Raw genomic sequence first — 21,968 nt, forward strand, 5'->3', positions numbered from 1 at the left:
TTCTGGGGTCATCTGAGGTCACCCATTAGCCTGTGGGGTCATCTGAGGTCACCTATACAAAGTTTTTTGGGTTCTGGGGGTCATCTGAGGTCACCGCTGCCAAGTTTTTTGCGTTCTGGGGTCATCTGAGGTCACCAATTAGCCTCTGGGGTCATCCCAGGTCACCGCTGCCAAGTTTTTTGGGTTCTGGGTTCATCTGAGGTCACCAATAAGCCTCTGGGGTCATGTGAGGTCACCGCTCCTCAATTTTTTGGGTTCTGGGGTCATCTGAGGTCACCAATTAGCCTCTGGGGGTCATCCCAGGTCACCGCTGCCAAGTTTTTTGGGTTCTGGGGTCATCTGAGGTCACCAATTAGCCTGTGGGGGTCATCTCAGGTCACCGCTGCCAAGTTTTTTGGGTTCTGGGGTCATCTGAGGTCACCAATTAGCCTCTGGGGTCATCCAAGGTCACCACTCCTCAATTTTGGGGGTTTCTGGGGTCATCTGAGGTCACCAATTAGCCTGTGGGGTCATCTCAGGTCACCACTGCTAAGTTTTTTGGGTTCTGGGGTCATGTGAGGTCACCAATTAGCATTGTGGGGTCATCCCAGGTCAACACTCTACGGTTTTGGGGGTTTCTGGGGTCATCTGAGGTCACCAATTAGCCTGTGGGGTCATCTGAGGTCACCGCTGCCAAGTTTTTTGGGTTCTGGGGTCATCTGAGGTCACCCATTAGCCTGTGGGGTCATCTGAGGTCAACACTCCTCGATTTTGGGGGTTTCTGGGGTCATCTGAGGTCACCAATTAGCCTGTGGGGTCATCTGAGGTCAACACTCCTCGATTTTGGGGGTTTCTGGGGTCATCTGAGGTCACCAATTAGCCTGTGGGGTCATCCGAGGTCAACGCTGCCGAGTTTTTTGGGTTCTGGGGTCATCTGAGGTCACCAATTAGCCTGTGGGGTCATCTGAGGTCAACACTCCTCGATTTTGGGGGTTTCTGGGGTCATCTGAGGTCACCAATTAGCCTGTGGGGTCATCCGAGGTCAACGCTGCCAAGTTTTTTGGGTTTTGGGGTCATCTGAGGTCACCAATTAGCCTGTGGGGTCATCTGAGGTCACCGCTCCTCAATTTTTTGGGTTCTGGGGTCATCTGAGGTCACCAATTAGCCTGTGGGGGGGTCATCTGAGGTCACCTATACAAAGTTTTTTGGGTTCTGGGGTCATCTGAGGTCACCAATAAGCCTCTGGGGGTCATCCCAGGTCACCGCTGCCAAGTTTTTTGGGTTCTGGGGTCATCTGAGGTCACCAATTAGCCTGTGGGGGTCATCTGAGGTCACCGCTGCCAAGTTTTTTGGGTTCTGGGGTCATCTGAGGTCACCAATTAGCCTCTGGGGTCATCCCAGGTCACCGCTGCCAAGTTTTTTGGGTTCTGGGTTCATCTGAGGTCACCAATAAGCCTCTGGGGTCATGTGAGGTCACCGCTCCTCAATTTTTTGGGTTCTGGGGTCATCTGAGGTCACCAATTAGCCTCTGGGGGTCATCCCAGGTCACCGCTGCCAAGTTTTTTGGGTTCTGGGGTCATCTGAGGTCACCAATTAGCCTGTGGGGGTCATCTCAGGTCACCGCTGCCAAGTTTTTTGGGTTCTGGGGTCATCTGAGGTCACCAATTAGCCTCTGGGGTCATCCAAGGTCACCACTCCTCAATTTTGGGGGTTTCTGGGGTCATCCGAGGTCACCAATTAGCCTGTGGGGTCATCTCAGGTCACCACTGCTAAGTTTTTTGGGTTCTGGGGTCATGTGAGGTCACCAATTAGCCTGTGGGGTCATCCCAGGTCAACACTCTACGGTTTTGGGGGTTTCTGGGGTCATCTGAGGTCACCAATTAGCCTCTGGGGTCATCCCAGGTCACCGCTGCCAAGTTTTTTGGGTTCTGGGGTCATCTGAGGTCACCAATTAGCCTGTGGGGTCATCTGAGGTCAACACTCCTCGATTTTGGGGGTTTCTGGGGTCATCTGAGGTCACCAATTAGCCTGTGGGGTCATCTGAGGTCAACACTCCTCGATTTTGGGGGTTTCTGGGGTCATCTGAGGTCACCAATTAGCCTGTGGGGTCATCCGAGGTCAACGCTGCCGAGTTTTTTGGGTTCTGGGGTCATCTGAGGTCACCAATTAGCCTGTGGGGTCATCTGAGGTCAACACTCCTCGATTTTGGGGGTTTCTGGGGTCATCTGAGGTCACCAATTAGCCTGTGGGGTCATCCGAGGTCAACGCTGCCAAGTTTTTTGGGTTTTGGGGTCATCTGAGGTCACCAATTAGCCTGTGGGGTCATCTGAGGTCACCGCTCATCAATTTTTTGGGTTCTGGGGTCATCTGAGGTCACCAATTAGCCACTGGGGGTCATCTGAGGTCACCGCTGCCAAGTTTTTTGGGTTCTGGGGTCATCTGAGGTCACCAATTAGCCTGTGGGGTCATCTGAGGTCACCAATAAGCCTGTGGGGTCATCCGAGGTCACCGCTGCCAAGTTTTTTGGGTTTTGGGGTCATCTGAGGTCACCAATTAGCCTGTGGGGTCATCTGAGGTCACCGCTCATCAATTTTTTGGGTTCTGGGGTCATCTGAGGTCACCAATTAGCCTGTGGGGGTCATCTGAGGTCACCTATACAAAGTTTTTTGGGTTCTGGGGTTATCTGAGGTCACCAATTAGCCTCTGGGGGTCATCCCAGGTCACCGCTGCTAAGTTTTTTGGGTTCTGGGGTCATCCGAGTCACCAATTAGCCTGTGGGGTCATCTGAGGTCAACACGCTACAATTTTGGGGGTTTCTGGGGTCATCTGAGGTCACCAATTAGCCTGTGGGGTCATTCGAGGTCACTGCTGCCAAGTTTTTTGGGTTCTGGGGTCATCTGAGGTCACCAATTAGCCTGTGGGGTCATCTGAGGTCACCGCTCCTCAATTTTTTGGGTTCTGGGGTCATCTGAGGTCACCCATTAGCCTGTGGGGTCATCTGAGGTCACCTATACAAAGTTTTTTGGGTTCTGGGGTCATCTGAGGTCACCGCTGCCAAGTTTTTTGCGTTCTGGGGTCATCTGAGGTCACCAATTAGCCTCTGGGGTCATCCCAGGTCACCGCTGCCAAGTTTTTTGGGTTCTGGGTTCATCTGAGGTCACCAATAAGCCTCTGGGGTCATGTGAGGTCACCGCTCCTCAATTTTTTGGGTTCTGGGGTCATCTGAGGTCACCAATTAGCCTCTGGGGGTCATCCCAGGTCACCGCTGCCAAGTTTTTTGGGTTCTGGGGTCATCTGAGGTCACCAATTAGCCTCTGGGGGTCATCTGAGGTCACCGCTGCCAAGTTTTTTGGGTTCTGGGGTCATCTGAGGTCACCAATTAGCCTCTGGGGTCATCCAAGGTCACCACTCCTCAATTTTGGGGGTTTCTGGGGTCATCTGAGGTCACCAATTAGCCTGTGGGGGTCATCTGAGGTCACCACTGCTAAGTTTTTTTGGGTTCTGGGGTCATGTGAGGTCACCAATTAGCATTGTGGGGTCATCCCAGGTCAACACTCTACGGTTTTGGGGGTTTCTGGGGTCATCTGAGGTCACCAATTAGCCTCTGGGGTCATCCCAGGTCACCGCTGCCAAGTTTTTTGGGTTCTGGGGTCATCTGAGGTCACCAATTAGCCTGTGGGGTCATCTGAGGTCAACACTCCTCGATTTTGGGGGTTTCTGGGGTCATCTGAGGTCACCAATTAGCCTGTGGGGTCATCTGAGGTCAACACTCCTCGATTTTGGGGGTTTCTGGGGTCATCTGAGGTCACCAATTAGCCTGTGGGGTCATCCGAGGTCTCCGCTGCCAAGTTTTTTGGGTTCTGGGGTCATCTGAGGTCACCAATTAGCCTGTGGGGTCATCTGAGGTCAACACTCCTCGATTTTGGGGGTTTCTGGGGTCATCTGAGGTCACCAATTAGCCTGTGGGGTCATCCGAGGTCAACGCTGCCAAGTTTTTTGGGTTTTGGGGTCATCTGAGGTCACCAATTAGCCTGTGGGGTCATCTGAGGTCACCGCTCATCAATTTTTTGGGTTCTGGGGTCATCTGAGGTCACCAATTAGCCTGTGGGGGGGTCATCTGAGGTCACCTATACAAAGTTTTTTGCGTTCTGGGGTCATATGAGGTCACCAATTAGCCTCTGGGGGTCATCCCAGGTCACCGCTGCCAAGTTTTTTGGGTTCTGGGGTCATCTGAGGTCACCAATTAGCCTCTGGGGTCATCCCAGGTCACCGCTGCCAAGTTTTTTGGGTTCTGGGGTCATCTGAGGTCACCAATTAGCCTCTGGGGGTCATGTGAGGTCACCGCTCCTCAATTTTTTGGGTTCTGGGGTCATCTGAGGTCACCAATTAGCCTGTGGGGTCATCTGAGGTCTCTGCTGCCAAGTTTTTTGGGTTCTGGGGTCATCTGAGGTCACCAATTAGCCTCTGGGGGGTCATCCGAGGTCAACGCTGCCAAGTTTTTTGGGTTCTGGGGTCATGTGAGGTCACCAATTAGCATTGTGGGGTCATCCCAGGTCAACACTTTACGGTTTTGGGGATTTCTGGGGTCATCTGAGGTCACCAATTAGCCTCTGGGGGTCATCCCAGGTCACCGCTGCCAAGTTTTTTGGGTTCTGGGGTCATCTGAGGTCACCAATTAGCCTGTGGGGGTCATCTCAGGTCACCGCTGCCAAGTTTTTTGGGTTCTGGGGTCATCTGAGGTCACCAATTAGCCTCTGGGGTCATCCAAGGTCACCACTCCTCAATTTTGGGGGTTTCTGGGGTCATCTGAGGTCACCAATTAGCCTGTGGGGGTCATCTGAGGTCACCACTGCTAAGTTTTTTTGGGTTCTGGGGTCATGTGAGGTCACCAATTAGCATTGTGGGGTCATCCCAGGTCAACACTCTACGGTTTTGGGGGTTTCTGGGGTCATCTGAGGTCACCAATTAGCCTCTGGGGTCATCCCAGGTCACCGCTGCCAAGTTTTTTGGGTTCTGGGGTCATCTGAGGTCACCAATTAGCCTGTGGGGTCATCTGAGGTCAACACTCCTCGATTTTGGGGGTTTCTGGGGTCATCTGAGGTCACCAATTAGCCTGTGGGGTCATCTGAGGTCAACACTCCTCGATTTTGGGGGTTTCTGGGGTCATCTGAGGTCACCAATTAGCCTCTGGGGTCATCCGAGGTCAACGCTGCCAAGTTTTTTGGGTTCTGGGGTCATCTGAGGTCACCAATTAGCCTGTGGGGTCATCTGAGGTCACCGCTCATCAATTTTTTGGGTTTCTGGGGTCGTCTGAGGTCACCAATTAGCCTGTGGGGGTCATCCGAGGTCAACGCTGCCAAGTTTTTTGGGTTTTGGGGTCATCTGAGGTCACCAATTAGCCTGTGGGGTCATCTGAGGTCACCGCTCATCAATTTTTTGGGTTTCTGGGGTCATCTGAGGTCACCAATTAGCCTGTGGGGGTCATCTGAGGTCACCTATACAAAGTTTTTTGGGTTCTGGGGTCATCTGAGGTCACCAATTAGCCTCTGGGGGTCATCCCAGGTCACCGCTGCCAAGTTTTTTGGGTTCTGGGGTCATCTGAGGTCACCAATTAGCCTGTGGGGGTCATCTGAGGTCACCGCTGCCAAGTTTTTTGGGTTCTGGGGTCATCTGAGGTCACCAATTAGCCTCTGGGGTCATTTGAGGTCTCCGCTGCCAAGTTTTTTGGGTTCTGGGGTCATCTCAGGTCACCAATTAGCCTCTGGGGTCATCTGAGGTCACCAATAAGCCTGTGGGGTCATCCGAGGTCACCACTGCCAAGTTTTTTGGGTTTTGGGGTCATCTGAGGTCACCAATTAGCCTGTGGGGTCATCTGAGGTCACCGCTCATCAATTTTTTGGGTTCTGGGGTCATCTGAGGTCACCAATTAGCCTGTGGGGGTCATCTGAGGTCACCTATACAAAGTTTTTTGGGTTCTGGGGTCATCTGAGGTCACCAATTAGCCTCTGGGGGTCATCCCAGGTCACCGCTGCCAAGTTTTTTGGGTTCTGGGGTCATCTGAGGTCACCAATTAGCCTCCGGGGTCATCCCAGGTCACCGCTGCCAAGTTTTTTGGGTTCTGGGTTCATCTGAGGTCACCAATAAGCCTCTGGGGGTCATGTGAGGTCACCGCTCCTCAATTTTTTGGGTTCTGGGGTCATCTGAGGTCACCAATTAGCCTGTGGGGTCATCTGAGGTCTCTGCTGCCAAGTTTTTTGGGTTCTGGGGTCATCTGAGGTCACCAATTAGCCTCTGGGGGGTCATCCGAGGTCAACGCTGCCAAGTTTTTTGGGTTCTGGGGTCATCTGAGGTCACCAATTAGCCTCTGGGGTCATCCCAGGTCACCGCTGCCAAGTTTTTTGGGTTCTGGGGTCATCTGAGGTCACCAATTAGCCTCTGGGGTCATCTGAGATCAACACTCCTCGATTTTGGGGGTTTCTGGGGTCATCTGAGGTCACCAATTAGCCTCTGGGGTCATCCCAGGTCAACGCTGCCAAGTTTTTTGGGTTTTGGGGTCATCTGAGGTCACCAATTAGCCTGTGGGGTCATCTGAGGTCACCGCTCATCAATTTTTTGGGTTCTGGGGTCATCTGAGGTCACGAATTAGCCTGTGGGGGTCATCCCAGGTCACCGCTGCCAAGTTTTTTGGGTTCTGGGGTCATCTGAGGTCACCAATTAGCCTGTGGGGGTCATGTGAGGTCACCGCTGCCAAGTTTTTTGGGTTCTGGGGTCATCTGAGGTCACCAATTAGCCTGTGGGGTCATCCCAGGTCACCGCTGCCAAGTTTTTTGGGTTCTGGGGTCATCTGAGGTCACCAATTAGCCTGTGGGGTCATCCCAGGTCAACACTCCTCGATTTTGGGGGTTTCTGGGGTCATCAGAGGTCACCAATTAGCCTCTGGGGTCATGCAAGGTCAACGATGCCAAGTTTTTTGGGTTCTGGGGTCATCTGAGGTCACCAATTAGCCTGTGGGGTCATCTGAGGTCAACACTCCTCGATTTTGGGGGTTTCTGGGGTCATCTGAGGTCACCAATTAGCCTGTGGGGTCATCCGAGGTCACTGCTGCCAAGTTTTTTGGGTTTTGGGGTCATCTGAGGTCACCAATTAGCCTGTGGGGTCATCTGAGGTCACCGCTCATCAATTTTTTGGGTTCTGGGGTCATCTGAGGTCACCAATTAGCCTGTGGGGGTCATCCCAGGTCACCGCTGCCAAGTTTTTTGGGTTCTGGGGTCATCTGAGGTCACCAATTAGCCTGTGGGGGTCATCTGAGGTCACCGCTGCCAAGTTTTTTGGGTTCTGGGGTCATCTGAGGTCACCAATTAGCCTCTGGGGTCATTTGAGGTCTCCGCTGCCAAGTTTTTTGGGTTCTGGGGTCATCTGAGGTCACCAATTAGCCTCTGGGGTCATTTGAGGTCTCCGCTGCCAAGTTTTTTGGGTTCTGGGGTCATCTGAGGTCACCAATTAGCCTCTGGGGTCATCTGAGGTCACCTATACAAAGTTTTTTGGGTTCTGGGGTCATCTGTGGTCACCATTCCTCAATTTTGGGGGTTTCTGGGGTCATCTGAGGTCACCAATTAGCCTGTGGGGTCATCCCAGGTCACCGCTCCTCAATTTTTTCGGTTCTGGGGTCATCTGATTTCACCAATTTGCCTGTGGGGTCATCTGAGGTCAACACTCCTCGATTTTGGGGGTTTCTGGGGTCATCTGAGGTCACCAATTAGCCTGTGGGGGTCATCTGAGGTCACTGCTGCCAAGTTTTTTGGGTTTTGGGGTCATCTGAGGTCACCAATTAGCCTCTGGGGTCATCCCAGGTCACCGCTGCCAAGTTTTTTGGGTTCTGGGGTCATCTGAGGTCACCAATTAGCCTCTGGGGTCATGTGAGGTCACCGCTCCTCAATTTTTTGGGTTCTGGGGTCATCTGAGGTCACCCATTAGCCTGTGGGGTCATCTGAGGTCACCTATACAAAGTTTTTTGGGTTCTGGGGTCATCTGAGGTCACCAATTAGCCCCTGGGGTCATCTGAGGTCACCGCTGCCAAGTTTTTTGGGTTCTGGGGTCATCTGAGGTCACCAATTAGCCTCTGGGGTCATCCCAGGTCACCGCTGCTACGTTTTTTGGGTTCTGGGGTCATCTGAGGTCACCAATTAGCCTCTGGGGTCATGTGAGGTCACCGCTCCTCAATTTTTTGGGTTCTGGGGTCATCTGAGGTCACCCATTAGCCTGTGGGGTCATCTGAGGTCACCTATACAAAGTTTTTTGGGTTCTGGGGTCATCTGAGGTCACCAATTAGCCCCTGGGGTCATCTGAGGTCACCGCTGCCAAGTTTTTTGGGTTCTGGGGTCATCTGAGGTCACCAATTAGCCTCTGGGGTCATCCCAGGTCACCGCTGCTACGTTTTTTGGGTTCTGGGGTCATCTGAGGTCCCCAATTAGCCTGTGGGGTCATCTGAGGTCAACACTCTACGATTTTGGGGGTTTCTGGGGTCATCTGAGGTCACCAATTAGCCTCTGGGGTCATCTGAGGTCACCACTCCTCAATTTTTTGGGTTCTGGGTCATCTGAGGTCACCAATTACCCTTTGGGGTCATCTGAGATCACCATTCCTCAATTTTGGGGGTTTCTGGGGTCATCGGAGGTCACCAATTAGCCTGTGGGGGGTCATCCCAGGTCACCGCTGCTACGTTTTTTGGGTTCTGGGGTCATCCGAGGTCACCAATTAGCCTCTGGGGTCATCCCAGGTCAACACTCTACGATTTTGGGGGTTTCTGGGGTCATCTGAGGTCACCAATTAGCCTCTGGGGTCATCTGAGGTAACCGCTCCTCAATTTTTGGGGTTATGGTGTCATCTGAGGTCACCAATTAGCCTGTGGGGTCATCCCAGGTCACCGCTGCTTAGTTTTTTTAGGTTCTGGGGGTCATCTGAGGTCACCGCTCCTCAATTTTGGGGGTTTCTGGGGTCATCTGAGGTCACCAATTAACTCATGGTGTTACTATAAGTCAAGTGAGGTCTAATATTTTGACTAACATTTACGGGATTTTTACACTGCATATTTGGCACAGTGCGGTGGTGCCAGCTGAGCTCCGTGTTGCTGCCCTCTCTCTGCGACCCTCGCACTCCATGTTTCCATCCCCTTTGGTGTGCGTTACACACAGCTCCAGTTTGGGTCTCTGTGTTCTCCTGAGGTCCCTCTGTCCCAGTGCTGGGCAGGTTTGACAGAGGTCAACTCTCAACTGCTATTTTAGGGATGCCATCCGTGGTGGGGCTCATCGTCCCCAGGCCCAGCCCGTCTGCATGCTCCTTCTCTGCCCTTATCTGCTGTGAGCACAGCCGAGGTCGGGTACCACCCTGGGTGCTCCCACCTGCCTCTGCCCAGGCCCCCCTCATTTTTCCCCTTGGTACATCTTCACCGCATTCCCTTTCCTCAACTGGTCTTCAGCTTTTCAGTTGGAAAACAGCACCGCAGCTGGGGCAAGGCACATCCTCGTGCCCCAGAGGAGGTGGCCTCACGGGCCTTTGTGCTCCGCTGTGCTCCTACAGCTCAGGTTTTGTTTGCACACACATCTTTTTCCTCCAGCTCCTTCCCTCGGCCTCCAACTGAATTGTGGGTACAGGAGTGTCACTGCAGCAGATGGTTTAAGCTCCCCCGCTGTGCTGCTCCCCTTTCTGCCTCCAGCACCTTGTTAACCAGCCCCAACCCCACACCCACACCCTGCACGCTGCTCCTTGCATGCCCTTTATGCAGCAGCAGTACCCCAGTTCCTCCTCTCCTGTGTGTGCCTCCCTTTCTCTCACATTACACAAGTTCACTGTGCCTTTCTTTCTTTTGTTTTTCTCCCTTCACGTCATCAACTTGCTTTTGCTTTCTGGCTTGAATTCCCAGCCATTATTTGGCTGACTACTTAAAATGCAAAGATATTGGTGCCACGCCCGGGGAAAATAGAACAAAACCAGCCCAGCTCAGTCATGAGCAGGCAGCTGCTGGCCTTTAGAGAAGCCTTAGTTTTCATTAATCTGCCTTCTCTGTGCAAAACAGTTCCTCTAAGAAACTGAGCTCACTGGCAAAAGGACAGTCAAGACCCCTTCCCAGCTGCAATGATCTCTGATGGTGGTCAATAAAAAACCATTATTGGTATTTCTTCTTGCAATTCTATGTCAGCTTCAGAAACGTATGGCCTGAAACCTTAGATTAATTTATAAAAACGAGAGTCTCTCTTGACTGTTACACAATGACATAAAGCAGACTTGATGCTGGGGATAGTGTCAAACAAAAGATTATAAAAATACAAATTTATTTTATTCCACTGTTATTTATTAAAAAAAAAAAAAAGTCAGACATATTCACTGTCTCTGCAGCTGCTCCCATCGATCACTTTTATTAGACCTTATATCCCATTTGTCCAACACTGTTTTAATGCCATGGTGTTTTCAACTGCATTGTGGGATGATAGTAAATGCCTATAATTTTCTTAAGATACTGGGAGCTGGGACAAGAAAAGCAGTTAAGAATTAGAACTGATAATTTTCAGAAGGATTGTGTTTCCCAACTATTCTGGACTGCATAGTCTTCTGTGTAAGCGAGCATGCAAATACTCATACAGGTGTCACGATTTTATTCTAGACAGGAGAAACCATGGCTGTTAGCTACAATATATGTAATACTGCATAAACACGTCCTGAAAAATCCAACTTAAAATTCAGTTTCATCAGTCGCGGAACCCACGCAGAGCCCATAGGGCACCACGAGTGTTACAGCCTGTTTCTCATTTCCCCTCTACAGACTTACCCATAACCAAGCTTGTATGAGACTGCAGCAGTAGCCACCATCGCTGCTCAGAGACACTTTAGTGCTAGATCTCCTCTGTAGCACAAAAGCGAAACTGCATTTTTCTACCATAAAAAGAAAACCAAACCCTGCTCCATGGAGGCCTCCTTATTTTTAGCCAGGATTTAACTGATACTTTGGAGGTGACAGAGATTCCAGTAAAACACTGTCAGTGCAGGGATGCAGAGCAAACACAAGTCCTCTTCCCCCTCAAGGTGGCTATGATGGCTGCATCAACAAGAAAAAAGGTCTGGAAAAAAGGTTTTATTTTGTCAGCTCGGAAACCTTTTTTTGGGAGCCTAAAACTTGGAATACAAGACACAAAAATAATTTTGTTTTGTTTTAGTCATCTAAAATGTGCTGAGCCTGACTTTTTTTAAAGAAATGACTAAGTTGTCAACACTGAGTCAGCTGAGTACTGCAACCATGACACCTCCCACTTCAATTAGCCACAGCATGTTCATTACTGTCAGCTAAGACACAGCTGGGCCTTCAGCCTACAAATTGTAAATCCCGTAAGGAAGTGCTGCTTAAGGTAGTTTAGCGCTGAACTAATTCATTGTAGGTAGCAAATAACTAATGAAGTTATGCAATTATTTATATCACCTTTAAAACCACAGTAATCCTAACATATGTGGTCATATCATAGTGTACAGAGGAGTTGCATACACCAATTAATTGATTCTGGATTTGGTTCTCTATTGGCATCCACAATCATTGGGATAACTTGACTATTTAGATCATTATACTTCGTTTGCCCACCCACACCCCTTTATGTGAAACCCTAGCGCGCAAATGCAACATGTGACATCCCAATTAGAATCCATCAGCTCACAGAAACGCGGTCTTACTGCTCAGCCAATAAATAAATCCTACTTGCCCTATGCATTGTTTCATCCACAGCTTTCCCTAATACCCACCTTCTTCCTGTGCTGTTCTCCAGCTTCTCTCCTTGATAGCCAAGCTCCTCCACCCCCTGTTCTCTTTGGACCAGCATGTTTCCTATGGTGGGAGCAGAACCATGCACTGAGACCACACGGGCTCTGCAGCTCCCAGCTGTGAAGAAAACAGCCCCCAAAGGAGCAACCCAGTGGCTGGTGCTGTGCTAGTGAAGGACCTTGGCTGATATCACTGTAATGCTTAAATAAGGCAGAAAAGGCATGCAACCGTGTGCCCAAGGGAGCCGAGACCCTTTACAGAAACAAAGGAAGAGATGAGATGAATAGGTGAGATTCAGACTGTTGTTACAAGACATGATTTCACCTACAGGCCTTCCTCTTGCCTCCCAGCAATGGCTTTCTTTCACAGCACTTCATGCATTTCAAAGGGCCAGCAGCATAAAAGCAATCTAAAAATATATTTAAGCCTGAAACCAAAGAGCAGCTGTTTCATTAACAACGCAAGAAGTGAAAGGAGAAAGAATTGTAGGACATAGCTCCCCGAGTGTGCCAAATGACTTGTATTGCCAAACGACTTGTATGTTATATATTTAATGCTACCTTGCAGAAGTTCTTCTAGCATCTGGACATATTTCAGATGTGCAGCAGCTGACTGAGGTAGGACCTGCCACGTGTGTACTCTCTTCTCCTTAAGAAGTAAATAACTGGGAAATGGTCCCAGGACACAGACACAGCACTCAGTATTCGACATCTTACAGGACCATCTTGCACTAGCACAGGGAGCTTGAAGAAGCTCAGTGACGGCAGGAAAGATTTTCCTGCCATCTTTCCTTTCTATTGTGGAAAGATCCAGAAGGAAGGGAGACAATGCCTGCTGGGAGTTGCACCACTGTCGTTCTTGTACACCAACAGCCGGACACGCACCCTGAACTCAGATTAATGAAGTGTCAGCTAAACAAAATGAATTCTCTGCATCCTACAGGTCCTTGGACATCTACATTTCTCCTGTAGAGAACAAATGCCTTCTGTCCGTATCAGGGTTTGTCCTTTATCCAAAGACTCTGCAATTCATCAAAATGCTTACCCCAGCCTTCAACGAGCCTGTACAGGCCAAGTTCTTCAGCTGTCTTGGAACAATGGCCTGAAATCAGAGTACAAAAAGGTGAGCAAACCAAAGGGGGATTCACCGTGCTCAGGATTCCTCAGCCAGGATTCCTTGTGTTAACTGGGACAAGAGCAAGCAGAAACTCATCTTGTGTGCATGTAATGACAGTTTAGAGCAGGTACTGGATTCAATAAAAATGAGTTTAGGGATGACAGCCCTCAGAGCTCATGATTGTGCCATCATTAGACAGCTGGTATGGACACACAGGCCAAGAATGAGAGCAGAGAAATATCAAGTAGAGTGTTCAGCCACCAACAACTACGTGATGTGAGAAGGGGTGAGAAAAGATGAAGCTAAATCCTCCAGACAACAGAGCAAGGGAAGGAAGAGGTGCACCAACATTCAGGTTACAAGCAAGGCTTGGAAATGAGAATTTCCATCTTTCTTCTATCAGACACCTGAATTTATCAATAATGCTTCATTCCTCACTCTGCAAATAAACTACCCCTAGTTTATATTCTCAGGTCCTCACCCCAAGAATGTCATTACAGAGACCACCACTGGGAGAGCCAGCATTGTGCTGCCAGCTGATTGTTCCAGCACTTGGTGAGGCAGGCTATGGGAGCCAGCGGCTGCCCGTGTGTGCAGCCTGAAGTGTCATCAGGGAGCTTGTACAGCTCCCCACGCAGCCAGAGGCTTGGTGATGTGCCATGTGTCAATTCCACCCACGGAAAACGGCATTGTCCCATGTCAGCTTCAGGAAGCTGAAGGAGGATGCCCTTGTTTCTGTCGGCACGATAAGCTACGCAAGGCGTGCTTCATCATTTCCATACTTCACTCCTGAGGACGCGCTTTGCTGCCTGGGTCTGGTCCCAGGCTGGCCCCTGCACAGGAACCGCCCCTGGGGAGTCCCTGTGGACCAGCCAAGCCCCTGCCCAGCCTCCCCTCCTGCAGCTTTTTCTGCAGGGAGCAGCAGGGACACGAGCGGAGCATGCTGCTGCTGGTCTCACTGGCTGCACTACAGAGGTGCAGCAGCTCTTCTTGCCCCTGTGCCAGGGAACCTCTTTGCTTAACTTCAGCAAAAGGTAAGGAAGGTGGCAGCCTCGGAGAAGCTGCAGAGAACTGTCAGTTTTGGCTGCATCGTGAGGGGTCAAGACAGAGGGCAATGAGGAAAAGGAGGGCAGGGATAGATCAAGAGAGGGAAGGGTTTGTCCACAGGAAAGCGGATGTTTCAGAGAGAAAGCAGCTGGAACTCCTCTTTCTCTTACCAGATAGATGGAGGTCGTACAGGTGGAGGAGACTGCACTGCTCCTAAACCAGGAGGACCAGTACCTTTCGGAGTACAAAATGACCATAGCCAACTCAAGTGTCTGGCTACCAACAATCACACCTGAAGAGATGCAACTATCTGGAAAAATAAAATAAAATATATAAAAAAATCCAAGCAAAGAGCAGCTTTCTGCACTGCCTCTCTCTTTCTGGTTGTGTCAGCTTCAGCCTTGGAACTCAGCTGATGCTTTAAAGACCTTGGCACACGGGGGTAGAATTCAACTGAATAAATCAATTAACAGGCCCACATCTGAGCTACTTGGATTAGACACTCTTTAAAGTTAATGGATAAAGTACAATTCATCATGCACTAAAATAGAGAGCTAAAATAGAACAGGTGAGTCATGCCTAAAAATACCTAATCCTCTCCATTAACTAATAAGGGAAGCCTGGCGTGCCCAGCTCAGCTGTAGATTTCTGAGATACAAGAAGTGAATCCCAGCTCAGGTTCCTGTCAGTCACTCTCAGTAGCAGGAATGACCCCTTGATCCAGCTGAATGACCCTCCTCTTCCAACAAGGCTGAAAGATCAGCTGGGAGAAGTGCTTGTGTTGTGCTTCTCTGCCTTCCCCTGGCTGACCCCCAGTTACTCAAGTGCGAAGCCCGGGAGCACACAGGGCAAGGCTGAGCTCCGCAGCACAGCTCCTCTCACTGCTCAGGTTTGTTTGAGCAGATCAGAGGACCCAAACCCAGAGATTTGCAGTCCCAATTCTAGCTGCACCTCCACAGAAGCTGGCGAGGCAGGGGAGAGGAGTGGTACTGAGAGGGATGGATGCCTTGTGATTACCTTCGAGGTAGGTGGAAGAGGAGAGAGATGGTCCCTCTGTGCCGGGCCAGGAGGGCTGAAAGACGAAACTGCTTTGCTGTGGCCTGCGCGGATCGTTACTGGCAGCAGCCAGACATCTCCGGGGCTGGGAATCACACAGCACTCTTTGAAAGGAAAGCTCTCATAACTGAGAAGAAAAGATTTACCCTCACAGGGCCTGACAGTATCAGTGGGAAGACTTGTGGGGTTTTGAAAGCTTAATTCACCCATGTTGTTAGCATTGCCTCCAGAGATGCTGCGGGGGGGAAAAGGGGGAGCAGATTCCTTACATGTGGCTGAGCAGCCAGTAGAGGATGGGAAAACCGTTTAGGCAGCACAGCCCTAACCAGGAGCCATACCTGACTTCTGTGTCAATTCCAAAAATAATGGGCTTTCATCAAGTTTTCTTCCCACCTTCCTCTAATATCACAGCATATTTCTCAAGATCACTTCTCCTCCACAACTACACTGGTGAGCAGTGTCTCCTAAACTGCTTTCTCCATGGGAGACCATGGTCTCCAGGATCAGGATACACCGAGTGCTGCTGGAAAAGCCCCTGGTTCACACTCAGGGTGGCCCAGCTAACTCCTTGTCCTCAGGCCCAAGATGCACAATATCCTTGCTGTGCACCAGGATTTTATCTTGGGCTGTTATGACCACACCTGATGCCTTAGCTTTCCTTCTCACCATTCCTAGAAAACTGGCTATGAAGGAATATTTATATGAATATCGACTGCTTGCCTTCCTTTCTGTCCACATGTCCCTGCTCCCTGTCTCCAGACCATTCCTATCACCCGAGATGTGCTCTCTGGCACATCTCCCAGCTTACTGCTGAACCCAGGAAGTGCTGACTCTTGCCGGCAGTCCTCTACTAGCATGCACGAGTGAAGGAACGATGCTCACTGATCAGGCTTGCAAAGGAACAGAGGTATTTCCACTTTCAAGCACCTGTTTGTACATAGACTTAATACAAAGAGTTTAGTCAAAGTTCGCTTTGGAGTCATCAATAACTTACCAGGGCAAAAACAGACGCTTTTTGTATGGCTACCCCAATGTCTGCTGTGCAGATTCTCAGTAATTAGCCCTACAAATACCATCATTAAACTTTAAACTACTATAAAGAAAATGTGCAACTGAGCATGCTAATAATAGCACCAATCATCTTCTTATACTGAATGTTTCCATACAGATATTCTTTATAACACCTTTGGCACAACTGGGACCTTGCATAATTAAATTTGATTTCACATTCTTACAACTCTAAGCATAACTGGAGATTTCTAATTAGTTGCAATTATTCTTTTCAGGAATATGTTCTGTTTAGTATAATCTTGTATTCATCTAGCCAAATGCCACATGTATTTATTATTATCTCCTACTGATAGCTTTTTAACTGAGACATTTTGACTGAGATAAAGAACCAGCCTCCTAACCACAACTCTTTGTGTGGCATTTGCTTTGGGTGGTAAAATAATATACTAAACAAACAAAAAAAAAAAAGGCAAAAAGTTTATAGAAATAAGATAATCAGCCAGCATTTTTATCTCTACTTAAAAAAGTAGAATGGGAAATGATCTTCAATATCTAACATATCCCATCCTCCTCCCCCCTCCCCCCCCAGCACTCCTGATATATTGGCTTCAGGAGAACTTCTACTCTTTTAAATGAAGCTTCTTCATCCAGTTGTGTTTCCCGTCTGCTAGAAGACAGCAGACAAGTAGGCTACACTTTTCTCTTCCTGGTTACAAGATGCCTGTCTGGCTGACATGCCCATGAGCACTCCTCATGCCACCCAGTGAGAGAGGCAAGAATTCCAAGACCACTAGCATCCATGCCTAAGAAGCCTGCCCCTGTATCAGTGAAAGACAGATATTGCAAATGCAATCCTGCTACCTGTGCTCCTGGAACCATGCAGTACCAATTGCAATAGCAATGAGGCAACAAATACCTCTAATTTTTCTGCACAAGTGTCCCCCAGGCTGCAAAGGCCCAGACGTGGTCTGTCACAGAGCATAGTCAAGCAAGATGCAGAGCTTGAACTACCAGTTAAAATGGAAATAGACAAAAAGCGATAAATTCCAGAACAAAACACTGGAACTTATTTACTTCCTACAAAATTAATGAACCTCATGAGCTCATAGGTTGCAAAGCAAATTAAATAAATGTCTTTCCCTTTTAAGAGCTAGGTAATTACAGCAAGTGCAATTGACTTTATGCTTGTTTTCCCTTTAAGTCAATACAGGTACCAATCTGGTGAAATAACGAAGAGAAATGGCAAGACAAACCCATATCAAAATGAGGTCGACATTAAATGAAGGAGTTGGAAGAGGTCAGGGAGTAGTGCATATCTTCCTAACTTCCCTGGTTGGTTTCTCACAGATGCACTGAACGTATACACGCTGCTTTAGAGCATCTAGACAACTATTCTAGCACTGTCCTGGGGTGAAAACAAAGCACTTCCCTCATATGGCTACGTGGGGGAAGAACTGTGCGTGAAGTGGCTTAATGTTAATGAAACTGCCTTCACTCTAGCCAGGCCTTGCTTGACCTGATCAGCTTGTCGCGAGGGTTGCACAGGACAGATTAGTCTTGCTGTCCACCTCACGAGTGAGGACAGGCTAAGGATGCTCTTCCTGAGCAGTCCATCCTGTCAGCTGATCCAAAATTCACATCTGTCAGCTGCTGTGGTCAGCTAACTGCAGGTCCATGGCAGTGCCTGGGAAAGGCCTTGAGAGCACAGAAATGCTCACAGCTGGAAAAGGTGGAGAGGTGGTGAGGAGGGGAAGGCAAGGGAGGACAAAATCTCAGTGCAGGGCAGTCCCATATCAAAATGCACTTTCTCAGACTCATTCCAGATGACAAAATTCAAACTTTTTGCCGAAGGAATCAGCTTGCACAAATGTACAGATTGGCTGCTGGGCCTGATGTTGGGTTTCTTCCAGGTTTGAACAGAACTGACACGAGAGCAGCTTGCATTGTTACCCAATTTATAATTACACAGTACTCCCCTAGACACATCCACATTATCTAAGTTATTTAGCCATAGTGATGCTCACCATTTCTTTAGTGTTATACTCACAGATGTAGGGCACAGTGTGCTTTTGGAAGCAGCTCTGTCACACACAAGCCTTTGAAAAGATCCAATAGCAAGTTAAAAGCAATGGAATTTGGAAAAGCATTTGTACCTACCAAAAATACTGCAGGGTCTCAATGCTTTTCGGTTCAATGCTGCATCTGACTTAGTTTGCTGCTTTCTCATCACTGAACATGCCAAACCCCTAAAGGTAACACCAACACGATGTTATTTAAACAATAATGTAAATACACAGTAAAATAATGATGCCATTATATTTACTTGCAGATTTTTATGCATACAGGTTGCACACTCTTCATGCTTCCCAGTCATTTATTTTTTTTTCTGGGTAGAAGCATTAAAAAATTTACTTGGCAAGTAGGGGCAAAAGAAGCTAAAATTTTAGGTTATTGCATTTCAGCTGGCGCAACAAGAAGTGTACCAAGCCCTTCTCCCAGCATTTTTAGATTAAAGATATCATCACAGCAATTCACATTAGTTTGGAAATTACCAAGGAACTTGCATTTTGCAGGCTTACTCTCAGACTGAAATATACTTGACAGAAATGGTTTAAAAATTTTTTAAAGTTATGTTGCTGGAATTCAACGTTTTCCGTGTTAATTTTGTATACACACACTCAAAAGACAACCTTCTGACTATGAAAATTATTGTGGTTCCAACAAGTACTGTTTTATGGAATATAGCAGAATCCAGCCCACAATTTTTAATATACCAGCATCAAATATCATAGATTAAACAGGAGGTTTCATGTTCAGCATATAAAGCTCTCTATTCTAGGTCACTGACAGTAACCCTTCTAGTAAAGCAGTAATGAGCTTTATAGTTTCATTAAAATATTACTTCTCCTTTTGTGTATTAAGGACGATTTCTTATCCTATTCTCTTTATCTGTTTGTATTTGATGCAGCTTTTTCATTATTGATGTAAAGAAGCAATTCAAAATTTAATGATTAATTTTCATGTAAATCTTTCTTGTCTAAATAATTGATGAGAAAGATGAACATAGACATTTGGAGTCAATGGTTGCTATCCTTCTGCCTTTCTCATCTTTGTGGTACTCTCTGTCAAACCGCCTCGAGAACACACATTTCGGGGGAGATGGCTTGAATTGCTCAGCCTTGGATCATTCCAGATATAGAATTATCTTAATAACAATCTCTGCTCACTCCTTCAAAATCTACACATTCCCCCAGCCTCACAATATGGTTAAGTACCTGATTTTGCATCAAGTCCTCCATCTTCTGCTTCACAAGGGTCCTGGTAAGCCATGGAGACAGCTGATCCCACAGCTGACCTGTTTGTCCAAATGCCAAAAACACTCTCAGTCAGCAAGCTAGGCAAAAGGCCAAGCAACAAATGCTATTGCCCCGTGGCACAGTCTGTGCTCTGACAGCCAGGATGTGCCCTACTCCTTTACAAGGATCTTCCTCTGCTGGGTTTGCAGATGTTTCTAGAGCTCCCAAACTACAACCACCCACTCTTCCAGCAATGAAATCTACTCCATCTTCATCCAAACTTTCTGCTGCTGGATCTGCTTGGGCATCTCCCGAGAGAGGAGCAGACTCTTCCACAGTTTTAATACAGCTTGCATTATATGATTTCACAGCAATTAATATATTCTAATAAACTTGTAGAATGACCTCCTTTCATAACATTTAAGTTCAAATTTCCATTACAATCTCAAGAAAATACTCTGGACTAAGAAGCTGTTTATTCTGAGGAATTTAAGTTATTGTCTTCCTCCTACCCTGCACTGCTAATGTTTTAATATATAAGTATTTTCTTTAAATGTTAAATAGAATTGTATGCTGTATCAGGGAATAAATGTTGTAAAGAAAGAAATCTCTACTGCCATTTAAGTGATAAGTTAAAAAAAAAAAAACACACAACAAAAAAACCACCATCTTTTCATGCCTGGGGGTATTTTTCCCTCCGAAGTCACTTTTTAATCTGATTTAGATCCAATTAAGTCTGAGCATCTAAAATGAAGAACAAGTCTTTGAATTTATGTATAACTGATTTAACTAATCACTGTCTTACTGCAGAAGCTACTAAGCAAACAAACTATGAAAAATAAATGTGAAATTAGACCCAAATCACAGACAGCCTTGATTTTATTTTTTAAATAAATTAGTAATTATTCTGCACAAAGCATGGGCCTTTTTTCTTTCCTTTTTTTCTTTCCCCCCTCCCCCCCCAGCTACCAGCGATTCTAAGTTGTGGTTATTAGATTTAGAAACTAATGGTGAAAATGGCGTTCTAGTTCACAAAGGACACTGCATTTCTTACCTCCCGATTTTGGACAGCAAGCACTTGAAGTCCTTGATGTTTGCTGGCTGCCCTGGCCAGACTCTGGCTGCCCACCAGTGCCCAGCCTGGGCTGTGTCTCACCACCCCTTGTACCCCTTTGCCTCCCAAAGCCCTGTGGACATGCAGCTTTGATTTGGCAGGTGCCCACGTGCCCTAAACCACACGGTCACCCAACTGCCCAGTGCTGCTTCCCGTCAGTGAGCCACCTCCTGAACAGGCTGTGAGTTCTGCAGAAGGGGTTCATTAGGGAGAAATGTCTGAATGACAGGTAGGAAGCACTTCCCTTTCATCTTTTTGTTGCTCTGTTAGTTTCTGTTCCTCATCATTTGCCAGCACTGACACAGAATGCTAATCAGATCAGGCTTCAGCCAGCCTCAGGCTGCCATTTCTAGGTAATTAGTTCAGGTATCCCACACTTTACTCTGACTTCCTTGTATATAAAGCAACTTTGGTAATCCAAGGACATTTCAGAAGCACATGTGCTACCCAGAAATATCAGTCTCTGGCACATCTTATCTGTAAGTTGAAGAAAGCGACGACACATTGCAGCCATCACAACTGGAGCATGTTGCATGCTACAGAATATCCTAATTGTGTAACTACAGGATAATGGAATAACTTTTAAAGCTCCCTGTCATGAAATGCCTTCCATTAAAGCTGCTGTCTGCTTCATATGTGGAAACTGCTATCTCACTGGTGAGATGACACTGAAACGTTGCCAGGCCCTGAGAGGCTCAATGCCTGATAAAGCAGCTTTCTCCTTGCGGATCACAGCCTCGCTGCTGCAGGCAGAGCTCCTCCCAAACTGCTGAGCACAAATTAAGATGGGTATCCAGTCTCCCAGGAACAATCTCTCTGGCATTTTGCCTTCCCTTCTTACATGCATGCTCCCGTATGCTAGAGCAAGGCTTCCAGGGATCGCACCAGCACCTCTCATAGGCCATATACAGCTGCAAATACTGCCTGCAACGGCTGCAGAGACTGGCAGCTCTGAAACCCTGCAGCTATTTGGCCTGGACTGGAAGCATGAAGGTGGCAAACCCAAAACTACAGCTCCTAACTCACCTCCCCATTGCTTTCCATGAAGCAAAGCTTTTCTCTTCCTCTTTTGAACTACGCAATGGAGCACAAAGCTTTCAGAAGGGAAGAAAAGTGGGAAATCCCACACGTACGCCTTGAAGATCCATCTTAGGTGCACATATGGGGTGTGTGGGGGGGAAGTTCATATTATTTCTTAAACACCTACACAGTTCTGCGTGTCCATTTTGGTGCTGTGGCAACAGGCAGCTTGTACTGTCATTTTCCAGTGAATTTTCTCAAGGTTTAAGTGAAAAGATTACTCAGCTAGAGCTCTTTTGTTTATTTTTTTTTGGGGGGGGGGGGGGGGGGGATGACACTTGGTTTGATAATCTAACATTTACCATAGGAAAAAAGAAAAAAAGATTCAAAAATTAAGCCACTTGGAGATTCTCCCATTCTGCTCACAGCATAGAAAATTTCCAATTTCTCATCTTGTTTGCAGTCCCTACCTAACAACCCTTGGCACTGGTGAGGATTAAGCAACAGAATGATTGTTATAATCATACTT

The 21,968-nt window shown here is 47.8% G+C and overlaps 1 protein-coding gene across 2 annotated transcripts; it reads right to left on the minus strand.

The window, feature by feature from the left end:
* Positions 1–10,235: 10,235 nt before the first annotated feature.
* LOC308195879 (uncharacterized protein) lies at positions 10,236–21,764 on the minus strand. Of its 2 annotated transcripts, XM_080594047.1 has the most exons (7): positions 20,360–21,764; positions 19,285–19,364; positions 18,167–18,255; positions 14,113–14,252; positions 12,824–12,880; positions 11,761–11,842; positions 10,236–11,090 (listed from the first exon to the last, which is right to left on the minus strand). In XM_080594047.1, the coding sequence occupies exons 3-7, from the start codon at positions 18,234–18,236 to the stop codon at positions 11,074–11,076; spliced, it is 366 nt and encodes a 121-aa protein (XP_080450173.1). In that variant the 5' UTR covers positions 18,237–18,255; positions 19,285–19,364; positions 20,360–21,764; the 3' UTR covers positions 10,236–11,073. The 2 variants fall into 2 exon arrangements, with proteins under 2 accessions (XP_080450173.1, XP_080450174.1); XM_080594048.1 differs by having other exon boundaries at positions 10,236–12,031.
* Between the last annotated feature and the right edge of the window lie 204 nt (positions 21,765–21,968).

This window comes from Anser brachyrhynchus (genome assembly GCF_964034855.1).
Source record: "Anser brachyrhynchus genome assembly, chromosome: 5".
Classification (NCBI taxonomy): Eukaryota; Metazoa; Chordata; class Aves; order Anseriformes; family Anatidae; genus Anser; species Anser brachyrhynchus.

What these genes read in the sequence shown, in the direction of transcription:
- LOC308195879 (XM_080594047.1), bottom strand. Translation starts at nt 18,236, where the DNA reads ATGAGAAAGCAGCAAACTAAGTCAGATGCAGCATTGAACCGAAAAGCA. An exon ending in GTACGACCTCCATCTATCTG is followed by an intron (nt 12,881 to 14,112) that starts GTAAGAGAAAGA and finishes CTCTGATTTCAG; the next exon opens with GCCATTGTTCCAAGACAGCT. An exon ending in CAGGCTCGTTGAAGGCTGGG is followed by an intron (nt 11,843 to 12,823) that starts GTAAGCATTTTG and finishes CTCCCACCATAG; the next exon opens with GAAACATGCTGGTCCAAAGA.